General features: G+C 40.8%; 1 protein-coding gene across 2 annotated transcripts in view; it reads left to right on the top strand.

Moving 5' to 3' along the window:
- Window positions 1-6,186: 6,186 nt before the first annotated feature.
- The window catches only part of heatr6 (HEAT repeat containing 6), a 76,825-nt gene continuing 69,789 nt past the window's right edge, over window positions 6,187-13,222 (top strand). The window contains exon 1 of one of the 2 annotated variants that reach the window (XM_063031951.1): window positions 6,187-6,278. Coding sequence is in view for 1 of the 2 variants with exons in the window: in XM_063031950.1 (XP_062888020.1) it covers window positions 6,743-6,931 (189 nt within the window). In the remaining variant the exon portion in view is untranslated. Of the gene's footprint in view, window positions 6,279-6,742; window positions 6,932-13,222 lie in introns of those variants that run through there. The other variant, XM_063031950.1, reaches the window with a different exon arrangement.

The following is a 13,222-nucleotide window of genomic DNA, read 5'->3' on the forward strand; positions in this document are numbered from 1 at the left end:
AATGAAGTAAGCCCAAGTCTCATCTTTTAATCTATAGGATTGGCTCTTTAAATGGTAATTTTGCCTGCCACACTTGCATCTTGTGGAGAAAGGGTTTTATAGGAATGGTAAAGGGGACATTTTTAATGTTAATCATGAGATGTTCTCTAGTATCTTGAATGAGACTTCTTGAGAAATTGTTCCAAGTTACATTCAGAAGATAAAATAGAAATGTATTGCTGGGATACAGGGTAAGGAGCTTTACTCTAATTTGTTCCATCTGAATTCCCCTTTATTTAAGTGTTCTAGTATGTAATATGTTGACACATCTTGAACATATTTATGAAACTTTATTTACCGTATAATGTATGTTCAGCCAAAACTTTTCTAGTGATCTTTTTGATTAAGAGAGTAAACTTTGAGTTGGTAGTGCATGAGGGGAAAGCAGAGTGCGTTCTTCCTTGTGCTTATTAATGTGGGATTGCCTTCTGCTGGGGAAGGGTAAGTTAGCAGAGAATTACTGATGTGTTGTGGTCTGCACTAGAGAAAATCTTAACTTCAATTGCAGAATAAAACTTCGGTCAATTTCACTTTAACAATGAGGCTATTTGGAAAATGCCCGAATATTTCAAAAACATCATCCACTGTAAAAACTGCAAATTGATAAGGGGGTCAGGAGAAAGAAAAATATAATCCTATATCAACCATAATGAAGTTGGGGAGTAAAATTCCCTTCCTGAGGACCCTGTGATTCCCAAATGGCAGTCCAGGAACTGATTCGTTTGTGTGACATCAATGAAATGGTCTGGTGTAACAGCAAAGGCAGTTGAACACATTTCTACTGCAGAGAATCTACACTGGAACTAGCTCCACTCCCATCTAAGCCTTTGCAGTAGTCTTTTTTGAATTTCTTTATTTTCCTGTATATGATTGCAAAACGAATCTCAAAGTAGTATATGATGATATGTATCATCATCATCATCATCATCAGGTGCCATGCCCAGTTTGAGCTTTGACTGCCATGACCCACACACTCCTGTTTCTGGTTAAGTGGATCAATTCATTGGTACTCATTTCCAGTTCTCTGGCTGCTGTCTCCATCATCATTTGTCTTTGCCTTCCTCTTGCTTTCTTCCCTTCAATCGTTCCCATAATTACCGTGCATTCTAACTTCTCTTTCCTAGTCACATGACCAATAAAGTTATATTGCCTTTTCATGATCTCATACATTATTTCTCTTTTTGTGTTTGTTCATGATATCCTTGTTAGATATTTGTTTCATCCATGATATTCTTTGCATCCTCCTCAAAAACCACATCTTTGCTGCTACAATTTATTTCCTCATGTCACTAGGTATTGTCCAACATTCTGAGCCATATAACATAACTGGATAAACATAACATTTCAGTACTCTGAGGCGGGTTGTCATGCCTAGTTTGATGTTGGTTAGTATACTCTTCATTCTCGTAAAGGTGTCTTTTTCCATTCCTATTCTTCTTTTGATGCCCATGTAGCACCTGCCATCTGATGTCACCCAGCTTCCTAAGTAGCAAAAGTTCTGTACTTGTTTTATGATTTCCCCATTTATTCTCAGCCTGCAGATAGGATTCTCCTTTTTGGATATCACCATACATAATGTCTTTTTGTAATTGATAGACCCATTTTTTGCACTTTCTTCAACAACTATATCAATTAAGTTTTGTAGTTCTTCGTCCGTACTTGCCATTAACACTGTCATTCGCATATCTGAAATTATTGGTTTTCACCGCCAACTTTGATCCCCAAGATGTCTCTTATTTTTTGTAATATTGTTTCATTGTACACATTAAACAAATCGGGCGAAAACACACCCTTGTCTAACACCCCTCTTGATTTTCGTAAACGGATTCACTTCTCCATCTATTCTTACGGCGGCAGTTTGTTCCCAGTACAGATTTCTGATTAGGCAGAGGTCTTTTGAATCTGGATCTAGTGTTTCCTGTAATATTTCAAATAACTTATTGTGCTTCACTTTATCAAATGCTTTTGTGTAGTCGATAAAACAAACAAATCTTTTTGCACTTGAATAGCTCGTTCTGATAGTATCCTTAACATCAATATCGCGTTTCTTGTACCTTTGTCTTTCACAAAACCATATTGTTCTTTACCTATTTCAGTTTGTATCTTACTTTTAGCTCTTGTCATCAAAATTCTTAGAAGTATCTTGGTGATATGACTCATTAAACTTATGGTCCTATGTATACATCACTTTAAAGACATATTTAGCTGTATACCACTTTGATCTCTTAACACCCTAGTGCCATATGGGTGATTGCTGGGTCTATTGTATGCTAGCATAAGATGAAGATTTATCGTGTAGTTCTCTAGGAGAGGTTCTGGGCTCAGCTGCTGAGAATTGGGAAGTGGCCCTTGATGGTACACCACAGCATTTGTTGGGTAGCTTCACTCTCAGCACGAACTACTGCTAGCTAGAGATCGGGAAGCAATGCGGTGATGAGGACACTCTTGGGGTGGAGGAGCAACAACTGTATTCTGTCTAGGTAGCTTCCAACCTGATAGCATGAACATCGGTTTCTCCTGGGTAATTTTTAATGTTTTTGGTTTTTTTTCTTTTTCCCTCCTGCTTCCCTCTTCCATTTCCCACTCTAGCCTCATCTGCCTATCACCTCCCCCGGTACCTCTCCTTCCCTTCCTCCCATAGTCCGCTTTCCTCTCCTCTCAGATTCTTTCCTCTCCAGCTCTTTTCCCACCCACCTGGCTTCACCTAGCACCTTCTAGCTTGCCCCCCTTCTCCACCCACCTTTTTCTTATTCTGGCATCTTCCCCCTTCTCTTCCAGTCCTGAAGAAGGGTCTTGGACCAAAGAGTCACCGTTTATTCCTCTCCGTAGATGCTGCCTGACCTGCTGAGTTCCTCCGGCAATTTTGTGTGTGTTGCTGTGGACTTCCAACATCTGCAGAATCTCTTGCGTTTATGAGAAGGTTGGCGATCAAGGAAGGCAGTTAGTAAAGGGGTCAGAGATGGGGTGACTTAAGGAGGGCAGCTGAGTGAAAGGTCATTCATCTGTGTTAATGGTGACTGTGTGGTTCGAGCATGTCTACATGTGTACAGAATGTGCAGCAGAGTCAGCTTTCCAACTGTCTTAAACCTCCTTGCCTTTGGATCAAGCCCATAAGGCAGGGGTGGCCAACCTTTTACATTCCATGCGTCAATTTTTTCACTCACGAGTTCAGATGCGCCATACAACCCTTGTACCCCCATTCAATTCTTGTAAAAATATGTTAATATAGAACTCATGCGTGAAAAAATTGATGCATGGAATGTAAAAGGTTGGCCACACCTGTCATAAGGTATTTGGTGAGCATAGGTTATTCCATACTTACAAAACAAAGGTACTGGGATAGACACTAGTGGAAGCAAGTCATCTTTGATTCCATGCTGCTGAAAAAGATACAGTATTCCGTGCAGCCAATCTTACATTCTGCACAATTATTCAGCAAAAAAAAAATGGACATGTTTACAACTTATTTATAATAGGTGAGGTTCTGCCACAACCATTCACTTCCATTGACCTTGTGTATTCATCAGTGGACATGACATCAGTGAGAGGTGATGTCCTCGATATTCGAACATGGCACTGAACAATCCTTGCAAAATACGCCAATGGAAGCCATGATTTACGATGGCCTGACGAGCAGTAAGATCACCTTGATGGTTGGAACTCTGGTACTGAAGTTTCAGGCCACCATTGTACGTGACTGTCATCCACCTGATCACCTTGGGTTTTGCCATCAATGGCCCAGTTATGTCATGATTGCAGCTGCTTGAAGAAAATCACTTGCCTGCTAATATCTGGACTGGAGGGCATGACTTAGAATAGAATTTCCATTCATCTTCCCATGATTTTTAATAGAATCTTCAAATAATCCTCCTCAATCAACGTCCTGTGGATCACCGAGAGGATGAATATTCTGCAATGAGCAATTCACCTCCTAAAATAGGATGAATAAAAACTACAACAAAATTGGAAGATGTTTTGCACCACTCAGTTCATTTAATTGCACTCTGCTGACTTGGATAAATATCCCTTCTCTCATCATACTGGCTGTAGTTAATAAGATTGGCAAGGCATTCTTCAATAACTCAACAAGGCTTCCTTCAACTTATTCCTCTGATTCTTGATTGAATCACCATTCTCAGGTGAATGTTTGATCCTCAGGTGATGAGAAGCCAGGATACTATTTGTAGTTTCAGCATTGGTAGGCTGAGTGGAATGGAAAGAAAGTCTCGTCAGATTTCTCAATCCCAGTTAATGATCACTGTGGAAAACACAACGAGGAATGTGAAGATGAAGCTTCTATTTGAACATGTGTAAATATAATAAGATGTGGATAATCCAAGAGAACCATTCCCCTGGTATGATCTCTTTGCAGAACACCAGGGGGAATGAGAAGAAAGAAAACTGTCATGTTTTAAAATTGATGATTTTCCTCATTTGTCCTGGGCTTACCTAGCACCTCGGCCAAAAAATTGCTCTCAATAATGTTATCACACAGCCATCAGCAGGATGTTGAAGGGGGCTGCAGTCAAGCTATATTCTGGTCTCACACAATACCCACAATTATGGACTGAATTCTTCATGTACAATGGGGAACAAAAACTGAAGCCGATTTTTCCCTCCGAGGTCCAGTCAGTTACATGAGCAGAGATTAGGATCAATATTGGGTCATTCTACTTTGTAGTTTACCTTCACAGTGGATGAATTGGCATTGGTATCAGAGGTTGTTTGCATATTGTTTTACACAAAATAATACAACAAAACCCACAAGGTTATGGAGGCTCACTTCTAGTTACCATGGTACCCATGCCAGAAAGATTTTAGCCTGTTTGAACTCAATAATGTTCACATCTTTTCAACAAAACTGCATGTAATTATGCTGATGTGAAATATTAATATTTATTTCCATAACCTACAATGCATAACTACAGGAATCAAATCCATCTCAGGAGTCAGCTGTGAGTCACAGATTCTGAATTTGCAAAAATGGATCCTATGACACTGTTAAAATATTGGAATCAGATGCAACAAAATGAAAATCTAACCATTTATGTAATTCAGTGATGATTATAAATTAATCAAAAATGACACAAAATGCTAGAAAGCCATGATCTTAATAAATTTTGGGGCAGACTCAAAGGACCAGATGGCGTATGTCTGCTCCCAGTTCTTATTTTTAAATTTTTAAAATACATGACTATCAGCAATTTGTTTCAACAGAAACAGTCTTTTGCATTTCTTTGTCAGAACTAAAAATTGAAAGCAATTTCTTCAGAAGACTGTGAATTTGCAATTTAAATGAAGATGCGATGGAAAATTCCCAATCTTTCAAATACTGTGAGGTTTGCAGTGCTGAGAAAGGAAAAGCTTTAAAAGATCTGGCCCCTCTTTCTAACCTTTCACGTCAAAGCTGTTCCATGTCACTTGTAATGTTCCAGTCCTTCTTCAAAATGGTAGTGCCCTGGTTGCATTAGACAGATTTATAAATATGGCACAGCATATCGGCGACTGAACACATGGAAAAACAACATTAAAAATCATTGTCTCCATCTCAAATGCTGCTAGAGTGCATTATTTAATGGAAACATGAGCAGCATGAATAAATTGTAAGAAAATGTATTAGAACATTATAAAGTTTTTTTTTGACAAGAACATGTTAATTGGCCCAACAAATCTTGCCAAATTTCTATTCAAATTCAAATTCCTGTCGAATTGATGGTATAAATAATATCAAAAAAGGCATGTCCCATGTACGGTGTATATTATTAACAAAGTTAATTTTAGGGGAAAAATTTGGCAGTCTGTGGAAATATTCAGAACTTCGCCCAGCAAGTAAAACTTACTTATTATGAACAAACAGAATATATAGTATTTATGCTCACACATTGTAACCAGAAAATAATTGCAATAAAATAGGACAACATATGCTGTTGTAGATCAAAATTGAATGGGCAGAAAATAATCCATAATGAGAACAGAAATAATTTAAAATTATACGTAATTGTTATCACCGGCATCCTATGAATCAGCATTTTTATTGTATACCATTCAAAGTATACAGCAAATATTGGCCTGGTTGACCACCTAGAAATACCGCTGGCATGCTTACGAGGAAGGTACGTTCTCCAACCAGCAGCCTGTGTTTCTTGACGAGTCCAAGAAATGTTGGGTCTGCAGAGGGATACTGCACACGGAGCGGCTGAGTCGGGTGGGGCACTGAGAGGGTGCACAGCCCCGGGAAGGTACGGTGCTGATTTTTAAGTAAAGAATGAACACTACTGAATCTTTTGACTGTATGCCACTAAAAATGTAACGTTTTTATTTTATGTATATCATTATGAGTAAAGTTTATTTCTGAAATATTTTTAAAAATCACAAATGCCGGCTTCCATCCAAGGAAAATGATTTTTCCCTATTCCCAGTCTTAAAAAGCATACTTGACCATAAAAATGTCTTTCGTAGAGTGCAAACGGCCAGCCATTCAGAACCCCGCTTAGGTTTTATCTTTCTCCATTTGAGCAACCTATTGAGTCTCACAGACATTTAAGTTAAAAGTTAAAGAGAAACTCTCCGTAGCGACAGCAACTTGACTGGGATTCCGCCGCGGGACCTGTGGTCTTTGACCCGGACGGAGTTGGTGGCTGCGTGCGTCCGTTACCATGGAGAGGAGGCCTGGTTGCAGGAAGTGATTCAGTGCGGCAGAGTCATGGCCGCCGAGCAGGGGCGAGGGGAGCCGGCGGCGACTTCCCACTTAGATTGTGATTTCAGCCGCTTCCGTCACAAGCTCTTCACCATCAGGGCCTCAGACAGCGAGAACTTCAAAACTGAGCTGAACCTGGTCTTCGATCAGCTCATCTCGGAGAATTATATGAACCATTCTAGCATAAACCGCGAGGTAAGGGGTTGGGAGACGTTAACCATCCATAACTAAATATAACCCTTTGCTGCCCTTCTGTTGCAGTTTGGTGGTGGTGTGGATGTACGTTATTGCATCACGAAAAGATTTTCCTGTATAGACAAAAAAGGCGCAATCGTTTGACTATTGGGAGATTGGTTTGTTATTGACACATGTATAAGGTACGGTGAAAAGAACAACCTTTTTTGCATGCCGTCCATATAGATCATTTCATTACAGCGGTGCTTTGAGATAGTCCAAAGGCAAACAATAATAGAGTGCAGAATAAAGCGTTACACTTGCAGAGAAAGTGCAGTGCAGGTAGACAATAAGGCGCAATGCAATAATGAGGTAGATTGTGAGGTCAAGAGACCATCTGATTGTACTAGGGAACCATTCAATATCTTATAATTGTAGGGTAGAAGTGGTCCTTGAGCCTGGTGGTACGTGTTTTCAGGCTTTTACATCTTCTGCCTGATGGGAGGGGCGAAGAAGGATATTCAGGCTGGGTGGAGTTGTTGGTCACGTTGGCTGCTTTACTAAGGCAGGATGAAGTGTGGATGGAATCTGTGGAGGTGAGGCTGGTTTCCTTGATGTGCTGAGCTGTGTCCACAATTCTCTGCAGTCTCTTGAAGTCCTGGGTAGAGCAGTTGCTTCCCAAGCCATGATACATAGTCATAGTCATACTTTATTGATCCTGGGGGAAATTGGTATATCCAGGTAGGATGCTTTCTATGTTGCATCTATAAAGATCAGTGAGGGTCAAGGGGGACATACTGAATTTCTTTAGCATTCTGAGGAAGTAGAGGGACCATTGTGCTTTCTTTAGCTAAGGCATCCTCATGGTTAGATGAGGACAGGCTATTGGTGATCACTTCTAGGAAGCTGACTCTCCTGGCAGTTATTCCCATCCAGACACATCACTTTCATCCCTCTGGTGGGATTTTCTGACCCAATTGAAGGTGAGATTTGTGACTACATTTCAAACTTATTTGTTTAGCTTTTTAGGACATCCTAAGGTGTTATAATAGAAAAAAACCTTTCCTAGACAGTGAGGGTTCACAGAATTACTGGAAAGATAATCAATCAGGGCTTTCGATAGGAAATTGAACAGGCATTTGAGAGATATGCCTTGGGATATAGCAGAAGTAACCTCACCCGCTTGGCTTCCCCGCTTCATCATTGGTAAGAAAGGACAAAACATTGGGTGGATTACCCAGCAGCTGCCCAAGGTAAGCATCTGTTATAAGGATTCACTTCTTAGTAATAATGATTAGAGAGGCACAGACAGAATCTTTATGATTTGTCTCAACTAAAAAGCACACAAATTTACACAACCTGTGTACATACCTCCTAAGTTTCCTGACCCTCCATGAGCAATCAAAAAATAGAAAAGATAATACCCGGAAAAGGAGTCTATGCTCTGTGGGGTACTCCACATCCACGATGATGGGTCTTTGAAGAGTTGTTGCTCCTGGTTGATAGCTATATGGACAGGAAAGGAATGGAGGGTTATGGGCTGAGTGCAGGTCGGTGGGAATAGGAGAGAGTAAGAGTTCGGCACGGATTAGAAGGGCCCAGATGGCCTGTTTTTGTGTTGTAATTGTTATATGGTTATACGAAAGAGTTGGACTGATCGCTCTATTAAGGTCTGGTGTGACTCAATGATCTGAATGGAATTTACTGCTATTACAGTTCTGATTTTTATTCCTGAATATCAGCAGCATCAACGTTACACAACAACCTGAAAACAGATCCATTTCTGTTAGTAGTGTGATCCTGGGTAAATATTTTCTTCCCCCTCCTCCGTTGAACCAGTAAATGTATCATCCTATCAGACCAAATAAACAGAACCAATACCTCTTGCTAGGGGTAAGTAATTCAATGACGTACAGTACAGCAAGTTTACCATTTCATTGTCAATGTCTTTATTTTGTTCATTTGGAAAATTCATATTATTGTGAAGCTTCCGTGGATGTGTCAAAAATAGTCAATAAATTAAAGATTTTATTAAACATCATCCCAAATGAATCAGTGTTGTGGAATGTCTTAACTTTTTATAATAGAATACAAATGCAGTTTTGAAGTGACTGCATTGCTGTTATATTGACAATTGCTGCAGCCTATGTGCAGCAGTATGAGTTAATATGGCTCGATTGATCTGGCCATTTGGATGAAATATTACAAGTTATCAAAAATAAGATCTCATCTCCAAAAAGGGTATAGAAAGTCAGCAGGTCGGGCAGCATCCGTGGAAACGATGAGTCGACGTTTCGGACCGGAACCCTTCCATGGTTGCTGCCCGACCTGCTGAGTTCCTCCAGCATGTTGTGAGTGGTGCTTTGACCCCAGCATCTGCAGATTATTTTGTGTTTAGGGTATAGAAAGTGAATTGTACATGCTGTTCATGAATTTGGATAAGAACCTTCAGATTAAATGGTCTTTCACTCAGTGGCCACTTTATTAGGTACACCCCTGCACCTGCTCGTTAATGCAAATATCTAATCAACAAATCATGTGGCAGTATCTCAATGCATAAAAGCATGCAGACATAGTCAAGGGGAAAAAATGTCACCTCAGTGACTTTGACTGTGGAATGATTGTCGGTGCTAGACGGGCTGGTTTGAGCATCTCAGAAACTGCTAGGATTTTCATGCACAACGGTCTTTTCGAGTTTACAGAGAATGGTGCAAAAACAAAAAAAAACATCTAGTCAGTGGCATTTCTGTGGATGAAAACGCTTTGTTAATGAGAGAGGTCAGAGGGGAAAGGCCAGACTGGTTCAAGCTGACAGGAGGGTGACAGTAACTCAAATAACCACACGTTACAACAGTGGTGTGCAGGAGAGCATCCCTGAAAGCACAACATGTCGAATTTAGAGTGGTTGGGCTACAGCAGCTGAAGACCATGAACATGCTTTCAGTGGTCACTTTATTAGGTACAGGAAGTACCCGATACAGTGGCCATTCAGTGTAGGCTGCAACTAAGCTAACGAACACCTTAAAAAGAACTTGTCTGTTAACCAGTTAATTGTACTGTAAGGAGATATGAACAGGTGGGATGAATGGTTTGGTGCAGATGAAATTTAATGCTGAGAATTGTGATACATTTTATTCTGTTTGGAAGAATAAGAAATGCAGTTTAAAATACAGGAATAAAAAATCCATGAGAACTGCAAATACAGAGAAATGTGGGGGTACATGTGCATAGTTTGTTGAAAGTGGCAGGCCAGATTGGGAAAGTGATTTAAAAGCAAACATGCAATCCTCTGCTTCATAGAGTGCAGTAGTGAGGTGGTCATGAACCTTTGTAAAACATTTGTTCAAGTACAAATGGGATATTGTGTGCTTTTCTGGGCAGTACACTGTTGGAGTGATGTGAAGGTTTTAGGAAGGGAGTAAAAGGGCTTACTTCAGAGATGAGTAGATTGTTGTCCATCTTGGAAAAGAGGAGGTTGATAGGGGATTGGATGGAAGTAGTGAACATCATGAAATGTAGAAACAGGCTGCAAGAAGAAAAACTAGCCTGGTTCATTGGGGTGAATAGCCTGCTTCTATTTTATGCATAGAAATAAAAGTTTAAGGGATCGAGATGAGTGAATAATTTATGGAGTATTATAGTTATGTATTTCTTCTTCTTCTTGGGCCTTCAGCTCCCGGTGGAGCATTGGCCATTGATGACCTCCCACTTCATCATCCAAAGTCGATTGTAAGATTGGAGTTCATCAATATTTCTGTAATCCATTGCATCCACTGTACAGGGGATTGGCCTTTACAGCTTCACCCGAGCCCTGTTGGCCGGCCTTACCTGTTTCCACCTCTCACAACAGAGATTTAGGGTTGGACTTTGAGAGGCAGGTATGTATTTCAGGATGACAATGTTTCTTGGAGAAGATTATAACTTTTGGTTTGAAATTTTCATTGTTGTTTAGTCACTACCTTGAGAAAATTGTAATGAGAGAAAATATATACAGTTTGGAGAGAATACCATTGACAGGCTTCAGGGGCTTGTTCTGGTGAAAAATACTTGTTTGCATGTGTTTTTTGTATTAATCTTCAAAAAAGACTTTGATTATAAATACATTGTTCTTTTAACAGGGATCATCTTCAATCAAGCATATTGCAGGAATATTCGGTAGTTTTGAATATTTTAAGGATTTATTTAAATGATGACTATATTGTGCCATTGGCAGAATCTGTGAAATGGGGCTGTTGTACAGATGTATAATATGTGTGTCAAGGTGCAGAAGATCACAATGAAATGTCACTGGAAGGAGTCACCTTTGTTTACGTTTATTCCTTTTATCCTTTAGAAACAGCAAAGCTTTCCTGTAGTGTATTGAATATTTCAGTAATATTTGAAATATATTGCTTGATTGAGTCATTTTTTTGTTTGTTTATTCATTATGGGTTATATGTAAGAAGTATGCGAATGGCATATGTTATTATGCCACCACATCACCTCCCCTCACTAAAGCAAAGAGTAGTAAGTAGATCGATATCCCCGGCTCCAGTGCCTTTTCCTTCGATTGGATTTTGGAGTTACAGAATATAATATTTCCCTACTTCTGTTTTGCATATCAGTCTGTTTTCCTCTTCCCTTTCTAATGTCGGCATTTCATCATTTCAGTCTGTGCTCTTTCCTGAAGCTTTCTGTAACTCATTGCTCTCCCACATGAACATATGGAATATTAGTACGAACAGGCACATGGTTACAATATTCAGTAAGTTCATTATAAGTATGGCACAGTAGAATAATACTATTATAGTAAGACTGGGGTTCAATTCCCACCACCATCTATAAGGAGGTTGTATGTTCTCCCTGTGTCCATGTGGATTTCCTCCGGGTGCTCTGATTTCCTGTCCCACATTCCAAAGATGTATGGTTCAAGATAACACACAGAATACTGGAGGAACTCAGCAGGCCAGGCATCATCTATGGAAAAGAGTGAAGTCGACGTTTTAGGCTGAGACCCTTCAGCGGGACTGGAGAAAAAGATGAGGGGTCAGAGTTAAAAGGTAAGGGGAGGGGAGGAAGAAATACAAGGTGATAGGTGAAATAGGAGGGGGGAGGGGTGAAGTAAAGAGCTGGGAAGTTGATTGGTGAAAGAGATACAGGGCTGGAGAAGGGGGAATCTAACAGGAGAGGACAGAAGGCCATGGAAGAAAGAAAAAGGGGAAAGAGCACCGGACGGAGACGATGGGGAGGCAAAGAGATAAGGTGAGAGACGGAAGAGGGGATGGGGAATAGAGAAGTGGGGTGCGTGGCAGCATTACCAGAAGTTCGAGGAATTGATGTTCATGCCATCAGGTTGGAGGCTACGCAGACGGAATATAAGGTGTTGCTCCTCCAACCTGAGTGTGGCCTCATCATGACGGTACGAGTAGGCCATGGATGGACATGTCGGAATGGGAAGTGGAATTAAAATGGGTGGCCACTGAGAGATCCCACTTTTTCTGATGGATAGAGCATAGGTGCTCGGTGAAGCTGTCTCCCAATCTATGTCACGTGTTACTGATATACAAGAGGTCACACCGGGAGCACTGGATACAATAGATAACCTCAAGAGACTCACAGTTGAAGTGTCACCTCACCTGGCAGGATAGTTTGGGGTCCTTAACGGTAGTGAGGGTGGAGGGGTAGGGGCAGGTGTAGCACTTGTTCTGCTTGCAAGGATAAGTGCCAAGAGGGAGATCAGTGGGGATGGACGAATGGACAAGGGTATCACATAGGGAGCAATCCTTGTGGAAAGCATAAAGTGTTGGGGGGAGGGGAAGATGTGGAGATAGCAGAAATTATGGAGAATTATGTGCTAGACTGGAGGCTGGTGGAGTGGTTAGGTGAGGATAAGAGGAACCCTGTCCCTGATAGGGTGGCTGGAGGATGGCATGAGGGCAGTAATGCGCAAAATGGAAGAGCTGTGGTTGAAGGCAGCGTTGACGTTGGAGGAAGTGAAGCCCCTTTCTTTGAAGAAGGCGGACATCTCCTTAGTTCTGGAATGAAAAGCCTCATCCTGAGAGCAAATGTGGCAGAGACGAGGAATTGAGAGAAGGGGATGACATTTTTACAAGTAACAAGGTGGAAAGGGGTATAGTCCAGGTAGCTGTGAGTGTCAGTGGGTTTGTAGTAGACATCATGGGATAAGCTGTCTCCAGAGATAGAGACAGAGAGATTGAGAAAGGGAAGGGAGATGTCGGAAATGGACCATGTAAACTTGGGGCAGGGTGGAAGCCGGAGGCAAAGTTGAAGAAGTCAACAAGCTTGGTATGGGTGAAGGAAGCAGCACCAATG

Source organism: Mobula hypostoma, chromosome 23, assembly GCF_963921235.1.
Source record: "Mobula hypostoma chromosome 23, sMobHyp1.1, whole genome shotgun sequence".
NCBI classification, from domain to species: domain Eukaryota; kingdom Metazoa; phylum Chordata; class Chondrichthyes; order Myliobatiformes; family Myliobatidae; genus Mobula; species Mobula hypostoma.